Raw genomic sequence first — 26,947 nt, 5'->3', positions numbered from 1 at the left:
CAACACAATGTAGTAATGATATCCCAAAGAACCTGCCAATATATAGCACCCATCCCCCAATCCCTCATCAACTTCCTTCCTCCCAAGGATTGATTCCCTCAGTACATGCAATGGGAAAGACTAGATTTTCATCCCTAGATTCTCAGGAACCTTTTTGAGACTGCACATTCCACAGGGTGATAGCTCTGCAGAGAAAGACAGAAAGTTCAGAAATGATGTAGTGCTGAGAACAAAAGAGAAGCTAAGTATCCTAAGGTAGAAGGAAGAGCTACTCAAAATTGATATTGAAAGAGTTATTGCATCCTTCTGGGAGATAACCAACATATAATCAGGATGAGTGAGACAACAAATGAACCCCAGGCCCTCTCTCCTCAAGGTAGTATTATAAATCACTTACATTATGAACTCAGCTATAACTCCTTTCTTTGTTCTTTATTATATAAATAAACATTGATCTATGTTTGGAGCCTTAAACGCATAAATGCTTGGAAGGGAATCTGATAATATTGGGAGAGTACTAGTTACTTACTTTCCATGCTCCACCTGGAAAGAAGGTAAAAAAGAGGTTTCAAGAGTCCACACAGTTCCTTCAAATTGGGAAAGAACCTTTGAAACTAGATATATCTTACAAGTTCTTCCAGCATTTGGTTTTGGAGCAGAGACTTTCTGCACAAGCAGTAGCATCACCCTTGCAAGCACTAAGCAGATATATTGTGCAATTGCATGTTCTTGTTTGTTTGGAGGTGAGTAAGCACCACGGCTTCTCAGTTAACAGAAGACAAGTCCAAAGGAATGGACATGAATCCCCATGGAGGGACTGTTGATTTGTGAGTCATAAATTGGGAAGTTAGTGAAGATAGTACTGAAATGACTCAATATACTGCTGTGGATTCTTTGGCATATGAAGTACTGGAGTACTTCAGGAAGGAAAATAACTGACACAAGACAGTTTTGTGAGTTACCTATGTGTATGGCTGCTGAATTCCTAAATGGATACATGAAGCCACTAAGAGGATGAGGTCCAGAAAGCAAGGGAGAAAGGACTTTTCAAGTACTTACTATTGTGACAGGAATTATCCTGGGTTTTACAAATATTATTTTACAATGTATTTTACAAATAGTTTGTTATAATTTGTTATTATTGTTTAAAGAATGTTTGACTCTTTTTATGACTTTATATGGAATTTTCCTGGCAAAAAACACTAGAGGAACTTGCCATTTCCTTCTCCAGTAGATGAAGGTAAATAAAAGCTAAGTAATTTTTCCAGTCACTTAAACAAACACTCAGACATGAGTGAATATTTGAGGCCAGATTTGAATTCATTTTCCTGACTACAGACAGTTCTCTAACCTCTGATACACCTAGCTGCCTCCATTTTTTTAAAACAATATAGGTATCAAAGACCCCAGCTTTTGGGATAAGAATTCATTATTTGACAAAAATTGCTGGGAAAATTGGAAATTGGTATGGCAGAAACTAGGCATTGACCCATACTTAACATTGTACACCAAGATAAGATCAAAATGGATTCATGATCTAGGCATAAAGAATGAGATTATAAATAAATTAGAAAAACATAGGATCATTTACCTTTCAGACTTGTGAAGGAGTAAGGAATATGACCAAAGAAGAACTAGAGACCATTATTGATCACAAAATAGAAATTTTCGATTATATTAAGTTAAAAAGCAAATAAAACTAATGCAGACAGGATTAGAAGGGAAGCAATAAACTTGGAAAACATTTTTATAGCTAAAGATCCTGATAAAGGCCTCATCTCCAAAATATATAGAGAATTGATTCTAATTTATAAGAAATCAAGCCATTCTTCAATTGATAATGACAAATGTTGGAGGGGATGTGGAAAAAATGGGACACTGATGCATTGTTGGTGGAGTTGTGAATGGATCCAACCATTCTGGAGATCAATTTGGAACTATATTCAAAAACTTATCAAACTGTGCATAACCTTTGTTACTATGGGCTTATATCCCAAAGAGATTTTAAAGAAGGGAAAGGGACCAGTATGTGCCAAAATGTTTGTGGCAGCCCTCTTTGTAATGGCTAGAAACTGGAAATTGAAGGGATGCCCACCAACTGGAGAATGGTTGAATAATTTGTAGTATATAAATGTTATGGAATATTATTGTTCTATAAGAAATGACCAGCAGGATGAATAAAAAGAGGCTTGGAGAGACAAACATGAACTGATGCTAAGTGAAGTGAGCAGAATCAGGAGATCATACACTTCAACAACAATACTACATGATAATCAATTCTGATGGAAGTGGCTCTCTTCAATAATGAGAAGATCCAAATCAGTTCCAATTGATCTGTAATGAACAGAACCAGCTCCATCCAGAGAAAGAGCACTGGGAAATTAGTATGGTCCATAACATACCATTTCCACTCTTTCTGTTATTGTTTGTTTGAGTTTTTCCCCCCTCAGGTTATTTTTACCTTCTTTCTAAATCCGATCTTTCTTGTGCAACAAGATAACTGTATAATAAATACATACATTGTATTTAACATATACTTTAACATATTTAACATGTATGGGACTATCTTCTATCTAGACAGAAGGAGGGGAAAAACTGAAACAGAGGTTTTTGCAAGGATCAATGTTGAAAAATTATCCATGCATATGTTTTGTACATAAAAAGCTATAATAAAAAATATGGGTATTCAAATACTGAATGCACTTTCAGGAAGAAAATTCTATGCTGGTCCTCCAAAAACTAAAGTCCATAATACTGTTGTGGGAAAATAAGAGCAAAGCAAGATATGGTAATAGCTCAGGCCTCTGAAAAATTGATAATTGCCTAGCAAAACTTTTGAGTTCTTTCCTAGAAACTTATTGAGAAATTCCTAGAAGCTCATGCAGTAATGACAGAGATGACTAAAGGTGCATAGTGTTCTGCCCCACTAAACAGTAGATCAATTATATTCTAGTCCTTTTGTGGAGAAAAGCGAAAGCTTGACATTTAAGAACCTATTATTACAATAATGGCTTCAGGTTCATCATCTGCAAGATGAGGGGGTTTCTTAAATGACTTCTGGGATCCCTCCTAGCTCCAGACAGATGACCTTGTAATTCTATAAGGAGGTCAAATCAATCAATGCTTAAAGAAATCAATTTAGGCTATTCACTGGAAAAATCAAATAATGAAACTGAAATTTAAATACTTTGGCCACACAATGAGAAGATAAAGTTCATTGAAAAAGACTGTGTTGGGAAAGATTAAAGGCAAAAGGAAAAGGGAATGATAGAGGTTGGGATGGACAGATAGTATCATGGAAACAATAAATATGAGCTTGGGCAGACTCCTGGAGACAGTAGAAAGGGCTGGAGTATAAAAATCCATGGAGTCCCAAAGAGTTGATCATGACTGAATGGCTGTACCAAAAAAAGTCTCATGTATCAGAGACCATAGGAATCACCAGTGAGGGGGTAAAAGTAGTCCCACACAAGGAAATAAAAACCCTTTATTTAGTATGGCATCAGTGGAAATAATTTACCTCCCTAGGTAGAAGATAACAAGAGCCAAGGTCAGCTGTAAGGTGAAGTTTTACAACTAGAGATGCTGACCAAGAAAATGGGAAATGATCTATTCCTGTGTAACTCATAAAATTTGGAAACATTTTCTTGCGCCATCTGGGACCAACACTATTCCCCTGCCTTACCCTCATGCTTTACATAAAGCTTTTGAGAAGGCAGGAAGTCAGACTATTAGAAAAGAATAAAGACAGGAAGCTTGGAAAACCTTTTGGCACTAAGGATCATAACAGAGTTAAACATTCAGAGATGATGAGCCCCTGGAAAAAAAGTACCATTCTGAGAGGGCAATTCATTGAACAAACATCAAGGTATAGTATGAAAATCCTACCTGATCTTTACTGGAGCCCCACTAAGTTTATTACTGTTAAGTCACAGGCTTTCTATAAATCCCTGGAGAGAAACAGCTTCTCAACTTTCTACAGGTCAAATGTGAATTCTTTCTTCTTCTTTTACTATATATCTAAAACCTGTTCTATGTTTTTGAAGCCTAGTGAGTTTGAAGGCTTACAAAGGGAGCAACCACACTTGGGGAATATCTGGTACTATATAGTTCCTAGGTTCCATATGGGTGGGAGTGAGAGAGCAGATAAATGATTTTCAAAGGAAATGTATTTGAATGGACAGAATCAGCTACACCCCGAGAAGGAACATTGGGAAATGAGTGTAAACTGTTTGCATTTTTGTCTTTCTTCCCAGGTTATTTTTACCTTCTGAATCCAATTCTTCCTGTGCAACAAGAAATTCAGTTCTACACACATATATTGTATCTAGAATATACTATAACACATTTAACATGTATGGGACTGCCTGCCATCTAGGGGAGGGGGGTGGAGGGGAGAAAGGGAAAATTCGGAACAGAAGTGAGTACAAGGGATAATGATGTAAAAAATTTACCCAGGCATATGTACTGTCAAAAAAAATTATAATTATAAAATTAATATTTTTTTAAAAAAAGAAGAAGCAAGGAGGCCAATTTGATTTGAATTTAAAATACATAAAAGTAGTAACATATAATAAATTTGGAAAAATAGATTGATATCTCAATAAAGATGTTGAACTAAAAAAAAAAAAAGAAATGTTATCTGGAAACGGACTCAAAATGCAAAATAAGAGACATTTTGGAAAATAATCAACATGGAATTATTTACCTGACTATGCATTTTCATTAAGAGAGTTTTGCTTGTCTTGATTTTTGCATTATGAGGGTGAGTGGAGGGAAAGAGGGGCTAGAGATGCAGTTGTCAAAAAAAAAAAAAAGAGTACAACTTTTTTTTTTTTTTTAATGAACAAGAAAGTAGAAGGAAAGTCTGAAGGAACTGAAGACAAGCAATACAGACAGCTCTGAAAATTACAGGTTGGATTTATAATAAAATTTAAAATAAAAGCAAACTGTATCTAATAGAAATTTGCATTTGCATGTATAATCCTCTTTTTGTGTTTCACTGAATATTTTAAAATGTTCATTTTATTTGACGTTTGCTAAATTTAGAATTTTTTAAGTAAAAAAAAAATGTTGTTTTATTTTTAAGTACAACTAGACCTAATCTGTCACGAATGAGGTCCTGGCACAAAGGTTACAATAATGAATCTAATAATACCCCATTTATTTTTATTGATAGTTTTTTTTTCCTATTCTAACATAGCAGGCATGTCTCATTGAATACACCACCATCACCACCAAAATCAAAGTACATTGCTCCTAAACACTTAAAAGTGCCTACTAAATTGTGATTTATGAACATGATACAACATTACTATACTATTATACTGTCTAATAGTTCACAGAAAACTGATCCTGGAGTCAGGAGGCACTAAGTTCAAATCTAGCCTCAGACACTTGACACTTCTAGCTTTGTGACCCTGGGCAAGTCATTTAACCCCAATTGGTTCACAAAAAGAAAACAAACCAAGAAAATCCATATTGATATACTATAAAAATGATAAATATGTCTTCAGATGCAAAATCTAAGAAATGAAACTAGGAAATCAATCTTTGCAATAACTACAATAATATAAATGAAAAAACTAGTGAGACAAAACTTACATTAATTACAATGGCCAAACTTAGTCATGGAAAACAGATAAGAAGTTGAATCTTCTTCCCTTCCCTGAAGAGATGGAAAACTGTGGATAAGGAACATTACACTTACTACCAATAGCAGACAATGTTTTAACTAGTATGTCTGTGGGACAATAGACTCTACTACACTGTTAGTAGACCTATAAAATTATCCCACTATTCTGAACAGTTATTTGGAACTATACTTATCAGATCAGTAAATTGTACAAAACATTAGGCCCTCTGGTATCTTTATTATGTACATACCCCAAACGGGTCAAATATACAAAGAAAGGGCCCCTTATATAGGCCAAACTATAAACAATTTTTAAAAATGATGTTAGTCTCAGACAATAGGTGCAGAATTACATACTTCCCCCCTCTTCATAGGGGTCAGGGATTCTAGTACAGAATGTTACATTCTCAGTCAAGGTCACACTATTGATTGGTTTTGCTTAATTTTATGTGTTCAATTATGGAGATGAAGGAGAAGGGTCTACAGTAATGTACTTAAAAGACATCAACAAATGTATGTTTTATATTTTTTATTTTTTAAATATTTAAAAATATATTATTTATATATATTTTAATCATCAGTTAAGTGGCATAGCAGATAGAGCACTGGAAATTTCCTGAAGAAATTTGAAGATCTGAGTTTAAATCCAGACTCAGAGACTACCTGCGTGATCCTGGAAAAATTAATTTACCTTGTTTGCTTTAGTTTCCTGTCTGAAAAATAAGCTGAAGAACTAAATGGCAAATCATGCCAGTATCTCTGCCAAGAAAAATCCAAATGAGGTCAAAAAGAGTTGATCATATCTGAAAAATGATTCAACAACAATATAACATCAATGGAAATCATCTATTTTGTCTTTTTACAATATTCTCTGTCATAACTAATATTATCTCTTATCCATACATATAAGAAATGTGACTATTTTGAAGTAAGAAAGAGTTGGAAACAGCTGAAAAATAACTCAACAACAACATAATAAAAAATAGAAATCATCTATTTTGTGTTTTTATAATATTCTCTGTGTCATGATTGGTGGTATTGCCTATTTGAATATATGAGAAATGTGGCCATTATCCTCTGATTTTTGCACTTAGATTAATTCTACACACTTGGAAATCACTACTGTATATGGTATAAATGTTAATCTAATCTCTGATTCTGAAAACTACAATCTAGTTTTCCCAAATTTCTATATTAAAGCTCCTACAATAGAAGCCTTTCTGCAATAGTCTATTTTCTCTTCACAGTCTTATTCTTTCCTTCTGTCCCAACAGTGACTATTTCAAATCTTCCCTCTTCAAGCCACCAGCACTATCACTCCCTCTTCCTCTCAGTAGAATACCTCTCTCTCATACTTAACTGAAAAACTTTGTCCATCTCTCACAAACTCCCTCTCTTTTCCAATTCAGCACTTTCAGGCATGTGAGCATATCCTACACACTATCATTCTTTGTTCTTGTTTTTGTTTGCCTTTCATTTTGGAAAAGGATAAATAACTTCACAGGTGATGTCTTGACTTGCTTGTGAACCAGATTTAAGTAAGGCAAAATTACACAAAAATCATCAGCCTCATTCTCTCTTTCAAAGTCACTAAAGTCCATTGACAAGGCAAAAGTCAAGACAATGCAGTCATGGGATAGAGTGAATGACCTTAATGTCTTTGATGTCTGAGCAAACTCTAATTGCTTTACAGAGGATGCTTCAGTTTCTTTGATGGTTATTGGAACAAACTGTTCTCATTTGCCCATTCTACTGTGGGAAGTCTTGATATTCTTGGAGTAGACATCCCCAGCCTCCTAAATAGTCTCTTTACAACTATCTCTGCTCCTTTAATCTATCTTCCACATAGCTACTAAGTTGATATTCCTCCCCCCACCTCAGAGCCAAAATACTCTTGAATTTTAAAGCCTTCCACAATCTTGCTCCTTCCATCTTAATCAGATGTTACAAATCCTCATATATTCTGCACTGTTGTTTGCTTGTTCCTTATACACAACATTCTATCACCTGCTTCCTCATTTGTTTATTTTTACAGGCAGAGCCTCATGCCTGAAATATTCTCCCTTTTCATCTCTACCTCTTAGAACTCTATCCTATAAATTCTCTATGTACTTATCTGTGAGTATGCTGTATTCCTCTAGAAGAATACTCTTCTTGAAAGCAGGCCACTTTGTAAATTTGTGGTCGTAATGTTTAACATATAGTAGCCAAAAATCCTTCTTGATTAATTGTAGTGGAGCCTCTTTTTTTGCTTTTTCATTTCTGCCTTATGAGGGATTCTTTATTGCTTTGGAAAGGGGAAGAAGACACCCATTCATTTTCTCTGACATATCTGTTGCTATTCTAAGACAATGAAGGCAAGTTAGATTTGTAAATGATTCATGCAGTCATTTTACTGGAACTTTTGGGTGTCACACTTTAGTTGCAACATTGACTGCCCAGAAGGAAGATTGTCCAAATGAGAATAACTAGGATTATGGGGGACTTTAAATCCCCTTGAAGGGATGAGAATATTCAAGCCTAAATTTAAGGGTACTATATCAGCTGTTCTCAAGTATTTGAATAATTATCATGTGGGAGAAAAATTGGATTTTTGGTACTTGGTCCAAAGTATAAAATTAGAAGCATCAGGAAGTTTTGGAAAAAGTAAATCTGGAGTTAGAAATTTAGAAAAACTTCTTAATCATTATATCTATGTGAAAGTGGCATAAGCTACTTTGGGGAGAAGTACCCACTACTAGGCAAAGTAGAATTTATGAACTCCTCCAGTGGAAATTGGGTAGATATGAGAAAAGAACAAGAACTCAGTTGCTTCAGAGGTAGAAGATTGAGAAAGAAATTCCTCTTTAGGACTGCAGAAGTTGGCTTCGCTCCCCTTTTCATCAAAAAACAGATAATGGAGAAGGGTGTAGTAATATGACAAGTAATAGTTATACTTGTCTATCTCTCAAATGCTTAGTGACTCTGTGCAGTCCTCTGGCTACCCAGAGGTCCCACAACATCATAATCTATCCAAGGCATACTGGCCCTATCTTTAATTGACTTCTCCTCTTTCCCCCATCCTTTCAACCACATAAGAATCATATCCTCAGTAAATCTCAGTATTTATTGTTTTGATCAGCTTATAATTTCTCACTGATTAAGTTTCTGTCATTGGTTGATGTGTCTTGGGTGGCTGTGTTTGGGACAGGGGCTGCTTTTTTTTCTCCCACCTCCCAAAACTGGTCTTTACTACAGGATAGCTAAGATATGAGATTTTACAAGAATGTACATACAATAAGAGTCAACAATGTGACATGGCAGTCACTAATGGAATCTGAGACTTCATGTCCTGATTCAAGCTGACAATCCTTCCACTGAACTCTGTACTAGTCAGACCAGATTGGAAACACTGTGTTCTATTCTAGATACCACATTTTAAGAGACTGGTGGCAATTGAAGCATATCCAGAAAGGAGCAACCCACAAAGTAAAGAGATTAGAGATGATAGCATGTGAGAATTAGTTGAAGGAAGTAGTGGAGCTTGAACTAGACAAGACTTAAGGGACACCAGATAGATATCTTCATGTCTCTGATAGGTTATCCAGTGAGAGAAGTGTTTCAATTATTCTTCTCCTTATCCCTAAAGAGCAAAAGTAGAAACAATGGGCAGAAGCCTGAGAAAGACAGATTTTAGCTCAATTTTTAGAAGAAAAAAGCTTCCAAACAATAAAAGCTGTACTAAGAGCTGTCAAAGTGACCATGTCTGGAATTCTCTTCCTAATCATCTCTATCACCTAAGTTTTCCAAACTTCTTTCAAATCTCAGCTAAATGTTATCTTTTACATCCATTTCATCCTGACTAGTGCCTTCTCTCTGTTCATTATATCCAATCTAGCCTGCATATATCTTGTTCGTATATAGTTGTTTGCACATTGCATCTGCCATTAGACGGGGCTGATTCTTTGAAAACAGAGAATGATTTTTGCCTTTCTTTGTATGTCCAGCACTTAGCACAGTGCCTAACATATAGTGGCCATTTAATAAATGTTTACTGACCGACTGACTTGGGAGATAATTGGCTCTTCAGTACTGAACACTTTCAATTAGAAGCAAATGATCACTTTTTCAGAAGTTGTGGAGAAAATTCCTATTCTCATAGGCTATAGTAGATGACATCTAATGTCCCTTTAACCGCTAAAATTCTATGATTCTGAGCAACATGCTTTAAAGAAAAGCTCTAAATTATCTCCTTGTGTAGAGCCCTATTGTTTGGTCCCTCAGTACTTTAGATAATATGTATTTATTCAACAAACTACTCTCAAAGTGCAGGTTTTTAAAATAAATGTACTTAGCTTTGAGCAGAAAGAGGAGGGAAATAAATTGCCCTGATCAAAAATTTTTATGTGAAATTTATATTGGAAAACATCTTAGTCCTCCTTTTTTGCCCCTGTTTTCTATCATTTCTTATTATCCTAGCTGCCAAATCTCCCTTTCTCATACTCTCCACTACTAAAGTCCAATATTCTCATGCTATTTTCTTACTTTACACTTCCCCACCACTGTACTACCCTTCCAAATTACCTTAATGGATACTTCTAAATAATCTGAATGTAGCCATGAATATCTCTTCCCACTTTCTACCCCCATCAAAATTTTTCTAATTTTCTAATATCTGATACTATGTTTGAATTTGAGATATAAAAGAATCTTTAAATTGGAAGATACCTTAAAAGTCAATTAATCTAATCTAATACTCAATGAAATAATACCTCTCTACCTCACCCAACATCAGGCATTTGTCTGCTTATTATAATAAATGAATCTCTTCTTGGTGGGTTTCAAAGCAGGATGGACACTCAGAGCAGCTTCCCATTCCATTTAATTTCCCAGTTCTCTTTCTGAGTTTGAATTAAAGGAGCTAAGGGCCATTGTTTTACTGCAGAATTTTCTTTCTAAACCAACCTTATACCTTCTGGGTTTTCAGAACTGAAGGAGTTAAGGGAATCCACTCCATTTGGAAAGTTTGCTCTCCTAAGGCACAGTGGAGAAGTATTCTAATCAGCCCTATTATCTTCTTCCCTCCCCAGAGCTGAACCCAGAAAGGAAGGGTTTGTCTGGGTAAAAATAATTCTAATTGCATGCATTTATTTGTACTGCTTGCCATCTATGAATAGTTACTATGCCACTCAATAAAGCTTATGCATATCATTAAATATGTCAAATAAACCTTCCCCTACAGTGTGTAAAGTAGGAATAATAGTACTTCCCATCTACCCCACAGATGAGCAGTGAAGAAATTGCTTGATAAACTTAATAGCATTCTGTAAGTTATCTTTATTGTGATAGCATGAACCTTCATCCAGTCTTCATTCACATAGAATGATCGTCAGTTTAAACCCTTAATAAATAAATGGAATACTGCATAATAATGGGCTTTTGCTTTTGGATATTATTGTTAGCATTTATATAACATTTTAAGTTTTACAAAGTATTCTATAAATGTCTCTTTTCTTGTATTCACAAGAACCATGGAAGACAAGAAGATGCTACTACTAACCTCCCTTTTATAGATGAAGAAATAAGTAAGGAAAGGTTCAGTAATTTACCCAAGGTCACAAAACTAGTGTGTGAGGTTGGATTTGGACTTGGCTTTTCCTGACAAGTACAGTACCTGATTTTCTGCAACACCTAGCTACTTCACAACTCAAATCAGAGAAACACAGAATACTAGAGGAGAAAGGACCTTAGAGATCACCTATTCCAATCTCCTTATGTTTCAGAAGAGGAAATTGAGAGCTGAAAAAGTTAAACACCTTGTATAAAGGTCAGAGGCTAGTTAATAGCAGCATTAGGAAACTAGTCTTAACCCCCAAATTAGTGTCCTTTCCATTACAAGTAAATTTCTAAAACTTTAGATTAGAGATCAAAAAACAATCAAATCACATTTGAAATTCATTAGAAAAATATGATATTTAAAAGAATTACTTGAGTCACTATCTCATTTAGTTTATATTCTAGTGAGGAAATAGACAAAGGAATGGATAACAGTATCAAAATAATTCATCAGCTGTGACATCCAAAGAAGGAGATCTTTAATGCAGAGAAAAAGTTATCATGGGGAGGTTGCATTTCAATTTGACTTTAAAGCATATCTCCTAAGAAGAGTTAGATCTGATATGATTTTAGGATTTGGTCCAAAAATGCATTTCCTTTCATCTGCATAGTTCCTACAGTCCAAGGAACAACTGCAGAATTATATCAGAGCTCAAAAAAAAAAAAAAAAAAAAAAAAAAAACACTTTTTTAGAACAAAATAAAACTAAATAAACAGCACACATTCTTCAGTTAAACTTAAAAGTAAAGTAAAAACATTCATTGAAGTACAGAAATCACTTTTAAACTCTTGGGAAAAAATGCATGACAAGGTTTTAGTAAACGATCATTTGCTTTTACTTTAAAATTGTGTCACTTTTTAGTGTTGTATAGAGAGAAGGAAAAAAAGAAGGAATCAAGTAATTATTAAGTTCCTACTATGTGCCTGATGTTGTACAAATCATTATATAAGTATCTCATTTGATCATCACAACCCTGGAAGATAAATTCTGTTATTATTCCCATATTACAGTCAAGGAAACTAAGGCAAACAGCCTAGGTGAGTTGCACAAGGTCACACAGCTAGACAGAGTCTAAAGCCAAGTTGAAACTCAGGTCTTCCTGACTCCAGATCCAAAGAACTAGGTTTGGAGTTGGAATACCAAGGCTTTGCTATTTACTAACCATATGCCTTAAGCAATTCACTTAATTCTGAGATTCAATTTTCCCATCTATAGAATGAGGCAATTGAAGTAGATGTACTTCTACTTCCTTTCCAGTTAATCCAGAGTCATCTATAGTCATTCTGATCTATAACTGGTCCCTGAACCCAGATGGCTTTGGAGGGGAAGTGAGGCAAGTGACCCTGCCCAGCCTTTCCTCACAACTCCAATTCACTAGCATGTCATGGTATCATCCCCCAGGTGTTACAATCCTCTTGGAGATCAAAGGACAAACAACAATAACCAGTTCTAAATCTTATTAGTGTTTTTTTTTAAATTAGTGTTCTTAAAAATCATATTTTTCCCTACACTTTAACAAGGTATATAGGATAAAGAAAAGAGGATGTAGAATCCAAAGTTGCAAACCTGATTGTCACTTATTGGTTATTTAATCTCAAGCACATCATTTTACCTTTCTCTGACTCTTTTTCATTCTCTGCAAAATCAGTGGGTAGGACTAGATTATCTTATCCTAAGGTTTTCCTAGCTCAAAGTAGTTGTATAAGATACTTTCTCCTGTATAATTAATCTGTCTCTTTCAGATGCTTCAAGTACTTTGCTCAGATTACAGTCTACAGGCTTGTTGCCATATGCTTCTGGAAAAATTTGGAATGTCGAAATGACTGGACTGTGAAATCACAGGGAAAATATTGGCAGAGCAGACTATATAAGAAATAAAATTTTTACTATTTCATCATGAATGGTTGGGTAATCAGATGCTATGAAAAGAAAGTGCTGGAGAAAACACATGGCAGAAAAAGTACTTTTGGTTGAAAAACATTGGTGTGTATACATAAATATATACACACATATACAAACACACATATGAATACATGTATATATGTATATCTACATATATCCCATGTATATACATATATGTATAGAGAGACAGATAATTACCAAGGCCATACGATATAGTGACATGATGAAAAGAATATTTCAACAGAAATCTATATAAGACCTACATTCATATTCAAGTCTGTCACTAATTCTGTTTAGTCTGTTATTTCACTTTATCCTCTGAATCTTAGTTTTTTTATTTGCAAAATTAAGTATTTGAACTAGATGACCTCTAAGAGTTCCTCAAACTTTAAAATTCTATGCTTCTCTTAAGGTTTCTTCATTGTTATATGTCATGCATTTGAATTCCACAGAAGCATATTATTTCTCATCCTCAAAATGTCTTGGGTCTAAGATTTACTATGTTTAATTACATCTGATTTTTCTTGAGTACTCCTTAAGTGAATAATATTATAATTAGCATTATTATTATTATATTATTATAGTGAGTAATATGGCATTACAGAGGCTTGTCATATTTCAGTTATTCATTGAAAGCAGAGGAAAGAAACAAGAATAATTTGCATAATCAAAATTCACAGTTAAATATTAATTGGCAATTTTTTTCATACTTAACCATTTTATTTTTCTTCAAATAAAGTTGCTTAAAAAGAAACAAAATGAAATGAATGAAATTAAATGAGTTTTATCTTTTTTTCTATCCTGTCTTTCTGGTTTGGAGTATCCTTGTGTAGAAAACTGCGATTAAGAAGGATAACAGATTGAAACAAAGGGCCTCATATGATTTCTCATTGTTCAATCATATCAGATGCTTAGTGATCCCATTTGGGGATTTCTTGGCAACAATACTGGAGTGATTTGCCATTTCTTTCTCTAGTTCATTTTACAAATGAGAAAATTGAGACAAACAGGGTGAAGGGACTTGCTTAGGATCATACAGCTAGTAAATGTTGAGGCCAGATTTTGAACTTAGGAAAAAGAGACTTCCTGACTCCAGAACTGCTCCACCTTTGAGAGAAGCCATTAAGGAGCTACACAGTTCAGTGGATAGAGTAATCAGCCCTGAAGTCAGGAGGACTCACAACCTGCCTCAGACACTTGGCACTTACTAGCTGTATGACCCTGTTTGCCTCAGTTCCTCATCTGTAAAATGAGTTGGAAAAAGAAATGGCAAACCGCTCCAGTATCTCTGCCAAGGAAACCCCAAAGGGGGTCATGAAGAGTCAAACATGAATGAACAACAATAATCATGTGTTTGACTTGAATTAACTAGCAACAGTTAATTTAATGGGCTTCATTATGTAACCAGATAAAATCCTTTTAAAAATTATTTAATTTACAGAGAAAATGTTTATTACAAAAGACAAATAAGATATGAAATATAAATTCAAGCATTTTGAATAAGTTATTCCCAAAATGACTCCTCAGACAACAGAACTTTAATTTTGAAACCTTATAATGGATTTGGAGTGTTTATGGATGTTGAACTCTCCAAACTATTATTTAACTGCACAGAAAAAATGTACCTATATTTCCTCAATTTTATTTTTACAAAAAATACAATTAAGAGAAGATAAGTCTTTTAAATAAAGGAGCAAGGGAAAAAATATAATGATTTTGATTTTTAAATGCTATTTTAAATTTAAAACTAAGATTTATAACAGGGGCAGCTAGGTGGCACAGTAGCTAGAGCACCAGGCCTAGAATTAGGAAAACTCATATTTCTGAAATGGATATATTCAAGAAATGAACATACTGTAACATTTCAAACACGTAATCTTTGAAAGTATCTTACCTTAAAAGACTTGGATATTTGCTTTAATTCTCCCTCAGTACATCCTGTAGAGCATTCATAATTACAATCCTAAAAGAAGAAACCAAAATCTAATTAGCTAAAACCAAAGCAAAAATTTCACAAAAGATCCAGTTCCCAAAATAATCAAGACACAGAGATAAAATAAAAAATAGAAAAAACCATTTAGTAGAAATATAAGGCAAAATTAACCTTGATCACTTGTCCTACCTTCTCATTTCCATCTAATATTAATTGTGATCTTTCCAATGACTGTATCCTGTCAACACAACCACTCCAGGACAATCCATGTTATTTATTTAGCTTTTCCTCTGGCTTCAGGGAGACTATTTCATTTTAAGTTTTTGTCTGCTGAAGTCAGCTTTGTGCTTGGTTTTCTTATATGAAGTCAGCTTTGTGCTTGGTTTTCTTATATGAAGTCAGCTTTGTGCTTGGTTTTCTTATATCAGGATAAATGGTTTCAATTAGGATCTTAAACAATTTAACCAGCATCCTCTTGGGAAAGGCTGGGTCTTTTAAACACTGACGCACAATAAAAAGGGTGGAAAGGGGGATGTGGTGGCTTTTTAAATATCTTTCAGTTTTCTCCAGGCCAGTACTTTTGAAAACATCCTCAAGAAAAACAAATCAATAATAAACACAATGACAGACCTACCTTTGAAAGTGGGTAAAAGGATGATCGTTTAGGAGGAGTTTTAGGAAATAGGACTTCAAATTAAAAGGAATTGGTTATTATTCTTCAAAGGTGGGGTTAGGAGGAAATCAAAGGAATCTGGTGATCAGGAGATTCCTTAATCAATGACTGACAGGCAACCGAGAGAGGGAAGGAGGGAGAAGGGATGAAGCGGGAGAAAGGCAGTCTAATGAAACCATAGGCGAAAACCCTAATTCTAAAAGCAACTGACAGGTGCATGGAAATTTTACAGCGCCACAATCTCGGGCACCACCCGAGGGGATGTCCGGCTTCCACCTCGGAGATTCATCGTTTCCACCCCACCTCACCCCACCCCCATAGAAAGCTGCTTTCGGCAGAGCTTAATTGGGAGCCGGCCACACACCAGCGTTAACCTTGTGGGCATGCAAGGATGTCACAGAATTCCAGGATTTTGTTGCTTCCTGCCTTAGGAGCTGGGAGGTGAGGGCGATTTGAAAAGATTTTGCTTTTTTTTGGCGGGGGAGAGGGGATAATCCTAGGCCAGAATTGTGTAAGCAAAGATGTCTTGGGGAATTCAGAGCAGGGGAAACCAGGATGCGCGCAGGAATGGCTGCATCAAAGAGGCAAAAAGCAAGGGCAAATATGATTGGGGATATGGGCGAGCTTCTATCTCCCCTAACCCTCCCATCCACACTTCATATACCACTCTCCTCTGCCCCCACCCAAAGTACCTGGCAGGAAACGGCCCCGGCTGCTCCCGGCTGGCTGGTCATGCTGTGTCCTGAAGGGCGATGGCCGTGCGCCGAGGCTGTCCCTGCTGCTGGGGTTGCACGAGGTTTGTCTCCCGAGCTTCAGAGAGCCAGCTAGCGAGCGAGCGCCCCAAGCAGCCACCAGCAGTCCCAGCAGCGCACGGCCAACTTGCCGCGTGATGCTCCGATTCCACGGGGCCACAGACAAGAAGAAGAGGGTCACAGCCTGCCTTCCTTCCAGCACTAGACAAATGAAGTCTTCCCTCCCGGTCCCCAATGAGCTGGAAGAGACTTCAAGTTAAGCCTCTTTCCTCCTCATCCGTAGACTGCGATCATTGGCCAGAAATCCCTAAGATTCAAATTACCTCCAACTCAGTACAGTCTGAGGGATTCGAGAAAGCTGGCACAACCATTCCCCATCGGGAGGATCCAGAGCAAATTAGCAATGACTGAGCAGCCCCCGGGGGCGGGGCGCAGAGGAAAGCCTCCTAGGTTTTTTATGCTGAGAAGTGGCTAAAAGAAAGGCACAGGATGGGACATGGCCAATGTACGCTAATTTCTGTTATTACACGCTCAGAAGGTGCAATTTCTCCTCCCAAAAAGTTGAAACGTGGGAAAAAAATATTTCCACTTCTTTCCCTACTCTCACCTTTAATGCAGAGTCCCCACTGCAAAACCCAGATCCTAAGAACCGGCTAGACGTGCCATCTGGAAAATTCGCTAGCAATTGGGGCATATCCAACTGTCATCAGAGGTAGCTTGTGTAGAAAGAGTACTTGACCTCTATCCAGGGTTATATGGTTTAAACTAGTATTTAAGACTCTGCTGTGAGCAAGTCATTCCCCTAAATTTCCTCATTTGTTAAATGGGAATAAAAATACATGCTCAGTTTATTTCACAGAGTTGTTCTGAGGACAATGCCATAGAAATCTATCTATAGATATTATATATATATATATATATATATATATATATACATATATACATATATATATAATGTATATATTACACATATATAATACACATGCAATATGTATGGATATAAATAAAAACTATTAGGCCATTTAAAAGAGAAAATAATGCTATTATTAAAACACTAGTCTTTAGGTGGAGAAGTGAAGGAGTCCCTCCTCCATCAACCATGAAACATAAAATGCCAGATTTAAAGTCAGAAGGACCCTTTAAAAGACATTTTGCATATGAGGAAATTAAGATTTAGGAAAATCTAGGATTTAAGGATAGAGTGCAGTTTAACATCTTTAAACAAAGGTTAAAGAGTTCATTACAAATTCAAATCTAGACTGGAAACTACAGTCCCTACCCCAAAGTAAACAACTCATATTAAATCATTATTAATAAATACTTATATTTGCCTTATTCAGTATTCTGTTGAAGGTCACATTATTCTTCCAGTCATGCAGGATCTTAATTTCAGTGTTGTCCTTAATTCTTTCCTCTCCCTCACACTTTATTTCCATTTGTGCTATCCAATTATATTTCATTTCCATAATATCTCTCAGATCAATCTCCATTTGCATCCAATCCAACAAGTCAATTCAATAAATATTTGTGTCCTATATGTGCCCTATCAAATATATCCTTCCTTACCAAAAACAAAAATAAGATAAACACAAGCTTATTACTAATAATAAGCTTAAAAGCTTAAATCAACACTATCTACTTAACCCACCGAATCAGTTTATCTCCCTCTTTACATCTACCTCTATGTGTCTATTTTTTCCTTTTGATGATCCTTGCCACAACTATTTCCCCTTCCTTTCCTCTCTGAACTACCTCCCCCCCCCAAAAAAAAATGAACAAAAACTTGGCTTTTATATTCAAGTAAGAGAAAAAAAAATTTTAAATCAAATTAAGTCCTCAACTGGTCTTTGAAGAAAGAGAATGATTCCAAAGAAGAAGCATATTCCAGGAATGGATGATAATGCATAAAAATGTAATAAGGCATAAGATAAAATGTGAAGTTCCAAGAAAGACTACAAGTCTACTTTGTCTAAAACATGAAATAAATGAAAAAGAAGTAATGTGAAGTAATCTGGGGGAGATATCTGTGTTTGAGCCCCTCTCGCACTCCACCGTAGTGACGACGTCAATGGATCTGGGCGAACTTGGAGATGTGTCTCTACCCAGCTTTGAGAGCCTTCACCTTCGTCACCTGAGAAGCACTGGGTAAGATAACATCTCTCCCTTCCCCCATCCTCTCTTTTCCAACCTCTCCCATGTGGCTTAACCTGCCATTTAAATGCTCCCATCCAGTCCCCTTCTTGGGGTACAGTGGGGAGATTTGGGGACTCTTTTCAAGATCTCTAGAAATGTCTCTCTCATAGCTTTTACCTGGTTCTTAAAGGAGCCAAGACTTCCAGCCTTCTCAGAGAACTAGCTTGTCCCATACCTTTTAAAATGGGACTTGGTTTCCTGACCGTGCTCTCTAGGCTGGATTTTAAAACTGCCCATTTTCTTTCTAAGCCTCAAGGCATACTTACCTGCTTTCTAAAGCCTAGACAGAATTTAAACTAGCTGCTCAAGCCTATCTGTCTCTGTAACCTTGCAGGTGGGAACTCCTGACTATTCTCTTGGTCCAGGACTTTTAGCTCCTAGCGCACTCTTTCTCTCGATTGGATGCCCCCTTTGCCCCCTCATATGCTGACAATTAAAAGATGCCCTTTTGAACCTCTTGTCCTGGCCAGGATAGAGCTTTAGAAAGGAGATCTTTGTAATTTGGGCTGGGGAACAAAATTCTGAATCCAGGCAAATTAATTGTTAAGAGAGTAAGAATAGTTTCTTTTATCTTTTCCTCATCCTGACTGCAGCAGGAGGAGAATTAAAAAGAAATTGAAACTATTTAAATGCTCCTTAATTCTTTCAATTTGATGCCTCACTAGAATCTTTCTCTGTTCTGGTGTGCAACAGTTCCTTTTTACTACCTCAGTTTCCTTAAACTGTCTCTTTCTTGACTCAACTTCTCTGGCTTCAGTCCAGGAAGTCAGGGATATAGAATTAAGAATAGATTCTCCCTCAAGCTGCCTTTTAGATAATGACTACATTAACATCTGAATTCTATATGTAGAATTCCAATCTCTCTCTAATCGCCCAACCCCCAACTTGCTTCCGGAGTCGATTATCTCCAATTAGGGTCTGACCTTTCTAAATGCCCCAAACGCCCCCACACCCTAAGAAGAGTGGGACTTGGGGTAAGGTCTTTTGTCTTCGACTATGCAAGAAGTACATTGTATGTAGCCTGAGAGATAGGCCGGCTTTCAAATTAATTGATCTTAACTGGGGGACTTGCATAAGTACTCTTTCTACACCAAGCTATCTCTGATGACAGTTGGATATGCCCCAATTGCTAGCGAATTTTCCAGATGGCACGTCTAGCCGGTTCTTAGGATCTGGGTTTTGCAGTGGGGACTCTGCATTAAAGGTGAGAGTAGGGAAAGAAGTGGAAATATTTTATTCCTCAAGCCAAGCATTGGTCATTGAGACGTCATGGCACAAACTCTGGCGAAATGGAAAAGGTAAAAGTTTTTTTTTTTTTCTTTTTGCAGCGGACATCCAAACTGCTTCAGGCCTGGATAGAGGCTGCAAAAAGTTGAAAAAGCTTTTTACCTGTCCACTAATCTATCCCTTAAGGACGCCTAAAGGGAATGAAGGCTATAGAGTTGAGGTCTGGTTACTAGATTAGATTAACTAATCTCTCTCCACCCACCTTCAGAGGGCTTCCCAGCTGTTAGCCCCTTTGAATAGAAAAGGTTGGGAAAAGAGCAATATTCAAATTTAGCCTGGGTTTCTGTGAATGCCATCCTTACTTTGGGTTTATTTCTAAAAGTTTAACTGCTAACTTCTTGAATTCTCTTATGTGGAATTAGACATTCTGTATATCATTGTATTTGCATTGGGTATTTTAAAAACAGATTCGTATGAATATCATCTACTTGGATATGAACCTATGGGGACAAATTCCTTATTGTTATCAACATAAGGTTATGATAAATATTTGTTCTTACATTTTTCCCTCATGTAACTGGTTTTAAGATCAGAGCAATAATCAATAGAAACTGTTAATGCAATTCAATTATGTCATACCTTGCTGTTTCTAGCCTGATTATATGTAATCATTGTACCCTAAATGCTTGGCCAATAAGCATTTAGCCTGATCATCTGTCTGCTACTGCACAACTAATAGAGATCTGTAAGACCAAAACTTATTTCAAACACCTGTTGTTTTCCTTTATCTCCTTAACCTGAGACTCTCAGTTCTCTCCTCAGGGCAACTCCTCCCTCCAGACACTCAGAATGAAGCAGAGATGCTTTCTTAATGCAAATCTCTTCTAGACTTAAGCCTTAGAAGACCCCAGTCTCTGCCCTGAATCCGGACAGGAGGAACTGCCTTCTCAACACCACAAGGGTTCACCTCCTCCCCCCCCCCCCCCAGCATCCTGCTCCCTGGTAGAAATGTGAGGTCTGGCCCTGTTTCCCTTTTATCTCTGGACAGTCCCTCAGGGGCCGGTAAGCTGGGTAGGCTATGCTGATACTTTTCACCCCTCCTCCATAAAGAGTGGGGAAACTAGGAAGGAAAAGATTCTGGATCTTTGCTTATTGAATAACTATCTCTCTTCAAGAACAGCACAGTTTTTCCAACATTTCCAAGAACTTAAACTGCATTATTATCTTGATCTGCAGCTCTGACAACTAGGGATATGCCCATCCCTGGACCCTGCCTTACAGAAGAGCAGTGGTTCATTAAATCTACTAGATATCAAGGCCTCTTGCCTCTCCTGGCTTCTGGTCCACACCCACTAATCCCAAAACCCAGGAGAAATTAGCTCTCCTGGAAATTAAGGGTGAAAGAGCTAGGCTACAAATAATCTTTTCTCAGCATTTTCTCCTATTTCTCTTTGATAATTAGATGGGCTATCCGACAAGCAGCCCACAGAAGGGATCCGATGCATTTCTTGCTAAAGGCCCCATTCTCCTGAATGTCACCATCTCCACCCTGGATGACACCCCACTTTTAATCTGTTCCCAAGATCTATTTTCTCTAGGCTTCACACTTTGGATTCTCAGCTGGCCTTTCAGCCTGGAGAATGTTGACTGGGGACAACTGACTGGGACACCTCCTCGATGCCCTGCTGCCATCCCCACACCTCACGCCTCACCTCCTGGCATGGAACCCCAAATCTTTATGACCCTTGTCAGCTTAAAGCAGTTAAAGAGGAGAGCGACGCCCCTTTTCCCACATGCATCTGGAGGAGATGGTTTAAGGAGGGAACAAGACAAGACCCCGCTACTCTGAAGATCTTTGGAGAAAATCTTCAACCTTTCCTTAAATGAAGGACACTGTCCCATATTTTCTTTTTCTTAAATGAATTTAAGTCTCAACTGTTTAAGGGGGGAACTGATGAGGGTTGGGGTCCCTTTAAGATTCCTAATTGCCCAACCCATGACTGACCTTGATTCACAAATCCTGGTCAAAGGCACCCTTTGAATATCCACGCCCAGCCCCCCACTCTCAGCTCAGCTTCCCCCAGCCCTTACCTGATCTGGGCTAACTGGGCCAGAACTGGGTACCGCCCATCATCTTTTGGGTATAAAAGAAACAAGTTGGAACGCCCGCTTTGCAGGAGCCCTTCCAGCCATGTTTAAGGGTCCCTGCCCGCCAACAGCCACCTTTGGCCCTGGTGTCTTTCTAACTGAGCTTTTCTTCCAAATTCCTACAATAAACCCTTTATTTATCAATCTAGGTTTTCGGGCCTGTAAATTCATTTTACAGGGGACACTGCACCTCATGGGATCTATGCGCCGACAAATGGGGTTCCCCCTTTCCTTTCCCTCATTATTCCCAGATCAGGAACAAGTTATTTTATTCTTGAAGCAACAATGAGCCACTAAAGGATTGGGTTTTGGTTTCTACCTTTTTTATATTTTTGTTTTGTTTTCTTTTAGGTAGGGAATTACATGGCATTGGCTAAATACCAATGGAAATTGAGTTGAGAGATGGTATGGAAACTGAATTAACAGAATCCGGCTAGGGGATATAGGATAAGAGAGAAAGAGTTAAGGACATTACTGAAATTTGGAACCTGAATGAGTTGGAGGATTGTGATATCTTCATTGCAACTATTGGAGGATGTGAATGTTTAAGTAAAAGGATGATAAGCTTGGTTTTAGACTTGTTGGGTTTGAAATGCTAGTGGGACAAACAGGCAAAGATGTATAGTTCAAAGGTCATCCTCCTTGGCAGAGAAAACAGAAACAAAAAAAAAAAAAAAAAAAAGAAGAAGAATTGAACTACTCTCTTTTCCTCTCAACAGTTATCATTGTTCTAGCTGCACTCCTATCCTATCTTTGATCTTCTTCTACCCAAAGTAGAAAAATGAATTCAAACAACTTTTGGGTATCAAACAGAATTAAACTTAGAGTATGTTCTTTATGTTATACCAATATGAGCAAGAGGGTGGGAATTAACATTGCTATTTGTTTATTAGAATAATTTTGTCAGTTTGCAAATGAATATTTCAAGAGCATTTAAGAACCTGCCATTTCACCTTCAGGAAGGGAGACAGAATAACAGCGGAAAGAGCAATCGTGTATTGGATAAAAGACATGGTTTCTAGCCCTGTTTTCATCATTTATGAGATTTGTGACCAGGAACAGTCTTCAATAAGCATTTACTATTTCCAGACACTGTACACTTAATTACCTAATTTCATGAGCTTAAATTTCAACATCTATAAATGTGGCAATATGTGCATAAACTCTGCCTCACAGATATGTTGTGAGGAAAGAACTTTGTAAATCTAACAAGATTAAAATTGAGTAAAAAAATGAAAAAATATGTGTTTATTTTTTAAAAATCAACCATTCAATATAGGTTTTTTGATTTTTTGGTTTTTTGCTGAAGCAATTGGTAACTTGCCCAGGGTTACATAACTAGGAAGTGTTAAGTATTAAGTGTCTGAGACCAGATTTGAATTCAGGTCTTCCTGACTTCAGGGCTGGTGCTCTATCCACTGTGCCAACTAATTGCCCCTCTCCAATATAGGTTTTTTGAGGTGAGACAGGCCAAAATTTATGTGCAAAAGACTCCATTTTGAAATTTGTGATGTAATGAATAAAAAAATATTTATTAAATCCTTACTATGTGAAATAACATTTTCTAAATGCTAGACATTGTAAAAATATTTGTTTATAAATTAATGATGGACTCTACAGGTATAGTTAGGTGCTAGAGAAAATAGAATACCAGGCCTAGAGTCAAGAAGATTCATCTTTCTGAGTTCAAATCCAGTCTCAGACATTTACTAGTTTATAATCCTGAGCAAGTCACTTAATCTTGTTTGCCTCAGTCTTTTCTTGTAAAGCAGGCAATGGCAAGCCACTCCAGTATCTTTGCCTGGAAAATTCCAAATGAGGTCATGAAAAGTCAGCAGGACTAAACAAAAGCAATAGATAAAAATATATGTCCTATTTTAACTTCTGAGAATTACTAGCTGAAGGATCCTAGATGACATTTTTTATGACTTTCTATTTCCACATATGTAAAATGGAGATAATAATCCTCAACCTAATATTAGTGATGTGGAACAGGAACTTTAACCAACCCCTAGATCCTGCCCCTATTCCTTGCCTCTCTTCCTAATGAACCTTTAAAAGCATTTGACCCAAAATATCCTGCTTACTCATTTTTGATTTAGCTCGTGAAGCATTTCACATCCATAAAGGGTATCCTTTGTGACTATGATAAATGCCTATTTTTCCCCTGAGGCAAAAGGAGTTAAGTGACTTGCCCAGGGTCACACAACCAGGAAATGTTAAGTGTCCAAGGTCAAATTTGAACTCAGGTCCTCCTGGCTTCAGGACTCGTGTTCTATCCACTGCAATACTTAGCTGCCCTAAAGCCTGTGTGAATTATTCACATTCTGAACCACTCTCCCATCACCTGGATCTCACCTGGTCCTTCTTCAAAGGGTTTTTTTGACATTAAAACTTTCTATTTTTAGGGGCAGCTAGATGGAACACCAACTCTGGAATCAGGAGTACCTGAGTATGAATTTGATTTCAGACACTTAGAACTTACTAGTTGTATGACCCTAGCAAGTTACTTAATCCCAACTGCCTCATCAAATAAACAAATAAAATCTGTTTTTAACCATCTTTCTGGTTATGTAAATGTAAAATTATTATTAGCACCATTGTTACATACCAAACACATTTATTAAATCACTTTAAAAATGTAAAATAGCTTCTTACTTAGAAGTATTATTTTACTTTTTGTAACATATATGATTCTAAAAATTCAGTGTCTTTTTTTGGCATGCCAATCAAATGATATTTAATTATAGAGTTAGGAATTATTATTTGATAGAATTACGTAATGAATTATTTGGTAAAAACAATGCTTTGACACTTCAAAAGATCAACGATCTTATCATTATGAAAATTTCCCATACTTCTGCAAATCATAACTCATATCTTTTCATTATGAAAGGTTCTTGCTTTCATTTTCCACAGAAGATCTATTAAATATACTGGGGATCTTCCTCTAAATCTCTAGTCATAGAATACACACCAGTAAAACAATCAGGTTGTCCATTTTCTTTTACTCTTACTGTGTATGAATGGCCCTCCTTTTTCAACTGTACATCTTTCTAATAGTATACTTTATGATACATCTTTCATCCCATTCTTCCTTAGTAATATGTTGCATCTTGATTGTCCTTACCATGTACCTCTGAAATACTCTTTGGACCAGAAAAAGATGCATTTTTTAAATGGAATTTTGTTTCTGGAAAAAGTCTGGGGATCATTAAAAGCATTATCTAATTGTCCAAAGGCATGAGTCAAAAAGCATAGATAACCTTGAGCAACAACTGCCTAACTATCACTATCAAATCATCCCAAAATAGGTATTCATATGCTTATTCAAGGATAAGTTCTTTCAGATACTCTTAGTGGCAAATGGCATTGGCTGATGGTATCAAGGAACAGAATATTTCAGAACCTCCTAAATGAGATCCATAATTGCTTTATATTGGTTTTTTTCCCAATAATTTTCAACTCTTTATAACATTTGTGATTTTCTTGTCCCAGATACTGGAATAATTTGCCATTTCCTTTTCTAGCTCATTTTACAGTGAAGAAACTGAATATAATATTTGTAATTCTCTCCGTCCACACCTCCCAAAGAATCTCTTCTTACAATGTCCTTTCTAAGTCTTCTTTATAATCAGGGAAAAGGTTTTTTAAGGGATTTTTTTTTTTACCCTTGTATAGAAAATGTTTTTTTCTTAATTCTAAAATTTGCAACATATGACCTAACAAAGGATATTCCTTTTGAAATAACAGCTGGAACATATAGTAACTATATTTTAGGGATATGTTAGTTATGTTTATCATCTCATCAAGAACTATCCTTTTCTTTTTTTATTATTAATTTTATAATTATAAAAAATTTTGACAGTATATATGCATGAGTAATTTTTACTATAATTCTTTTATAATAACAGACAGTACAATGTGCAAAAAATTTGGCACCAGTAGGACCCCAGAAATAGTTATTGAGGCAGCTAAGAGTGTGACTTTGTAGGGTAGAAGGTGTGGACCTCTAAAGGGGTCCTAATATCCTCAAAAGATTCAATGCTCCCAAATATATGCATTTCTTTTTACAGAACACATCTAAATCACATTGCTCTAGGTTAAGGTTTTTAATACACCACCAATGAGCAACCTGTAGGTTGTAGTACAGAAATATCCTTTACTTTACCCCTGTCTCAGACACTGTCTCAGATATCCAGATAGCATTGCAAAACTCCCACTTCCTATTTGCCCATGATTTTCAGGGATATGAAACATACATCACACTATAGAAAGAACTCTGTCATTCTCCTTAGCAAAGATAAATAAGCAAGATATATTAGAAGCCACAAGAGCCATGAATTTGAAATGATGCAACCTGGATTTGAATGCTGGAGCCAATATTTAATAATTATGTAACCAAGGACAATTCATTTAATGCCTCTGAGCATCATTTCTCCATGAGTATAATTGCATTAATACTAATTATACCATTTAACTCACAAGCTTATTGTAGGGAAAGTACTTTATAGACCTTCAAGTGCTATGTAAATGAGATTTATTATAATACAGTATTACACCCTTACTTTTTGTAGCAAATGTATCTTTTACTTTGTCAAATAGTAAAACTGAAGATACATTCACAAACAATGACAGGATCCAGCCTGACCAAGTGTTGAGAAATATGTGCCAACTGGCTTGTTATTCAAATATTTCACATATAATTTACTAACTGGCTCAACCACACATGGTTGAAATATATGTTGTTAAAAAGACAAGGAGACAGCAAAGAATGAGATGGATAATGTAATGGAAGCAATGAACATAATCTTGGACAGACTTTGGGAGAAAGTGGAGACTAGAAAGATCTGCCAGGCAGCAGCAGTAGCAGCAACAGCAGAAGAAG

General features: G+C 36.4%; 1 protein-coding gene and 1 long non-coding RNA gene across 5 annotated transcripts in view; one reads left to right on the top strand and one right to left on the bottom strand.

Annotated features, from left to right (window-relative positions):
• Positions 1–16,887, bottom strand: part of BCAT1 (branched chain amino acid transaminase 1) — a 97,005-nt gene extending 80,118 nt beyond the window's left edge. Inside the window, exons 1-2 of one of the 3 annotated variants that reach the window (XM_074268829.1) lie at positions 16,432–16,887; positions 15,028–15,096 (exon numbers count right to left, since the gene is read on the bottom strand). In XM_074268829.1, coding sequence (XP_074124930.1) covers positions 15,028–15,096; positions 16,432–16,473 — 111 coding nt within the window. In that variant the 5' untranslated portion in view covers positions 16,474–16,887. Of the gene's footprint in view, positions 1–15,027; positions 15,097–15,700; positions 15,929–16,431 lie in introns of those variants that run through there. The other 2 variants (XM_074268828.1, XM_074268830.1) reach the window with 2 other exon arrangements.
• On the top strand, positions 16,016–22,792 carry LOC141543491 (uncharacterized). 2 transcript variants are annotated; one of them, XR_012482453.1, is made up of 3 exons: positions 16,016–16,180; positions 18,549–18,636; positions 21,374–22,792. It is a non-coding gene; the product is annotated as an uncharacterized LOC141543491 (long non-coding RNA). The 2 variants fall into 2 exon arrangements; XR_012482452.1 differs by having other exon boundaries at positions 21,495–22,791.
• Positions 22,793–26,947: the final 4,155 nt, after the last annotated feature.

The sequence above is a fragment of the Sminthopsis crassicaudata genome, chromosome 5 (assembly GCF_048593235.1).
Source record: "Sminthopsis crassicaudata isolate SCR6 chromosome 5, ASM4859323v1, whole genome shotgun sequence".
Taxonomy (NCBI): Eukaryota; Metazoa; Chordata; class Mammalia; order Dasyuromorphia; family Dasyuridae; genus Sminthopsis; species Sminthopsis crassicaudata.
The sequence above is the reverse complement of the archived record's forward strand: the minus strand, read 5'-3'. Positions and strand labels throughout refer to the sequence as shown.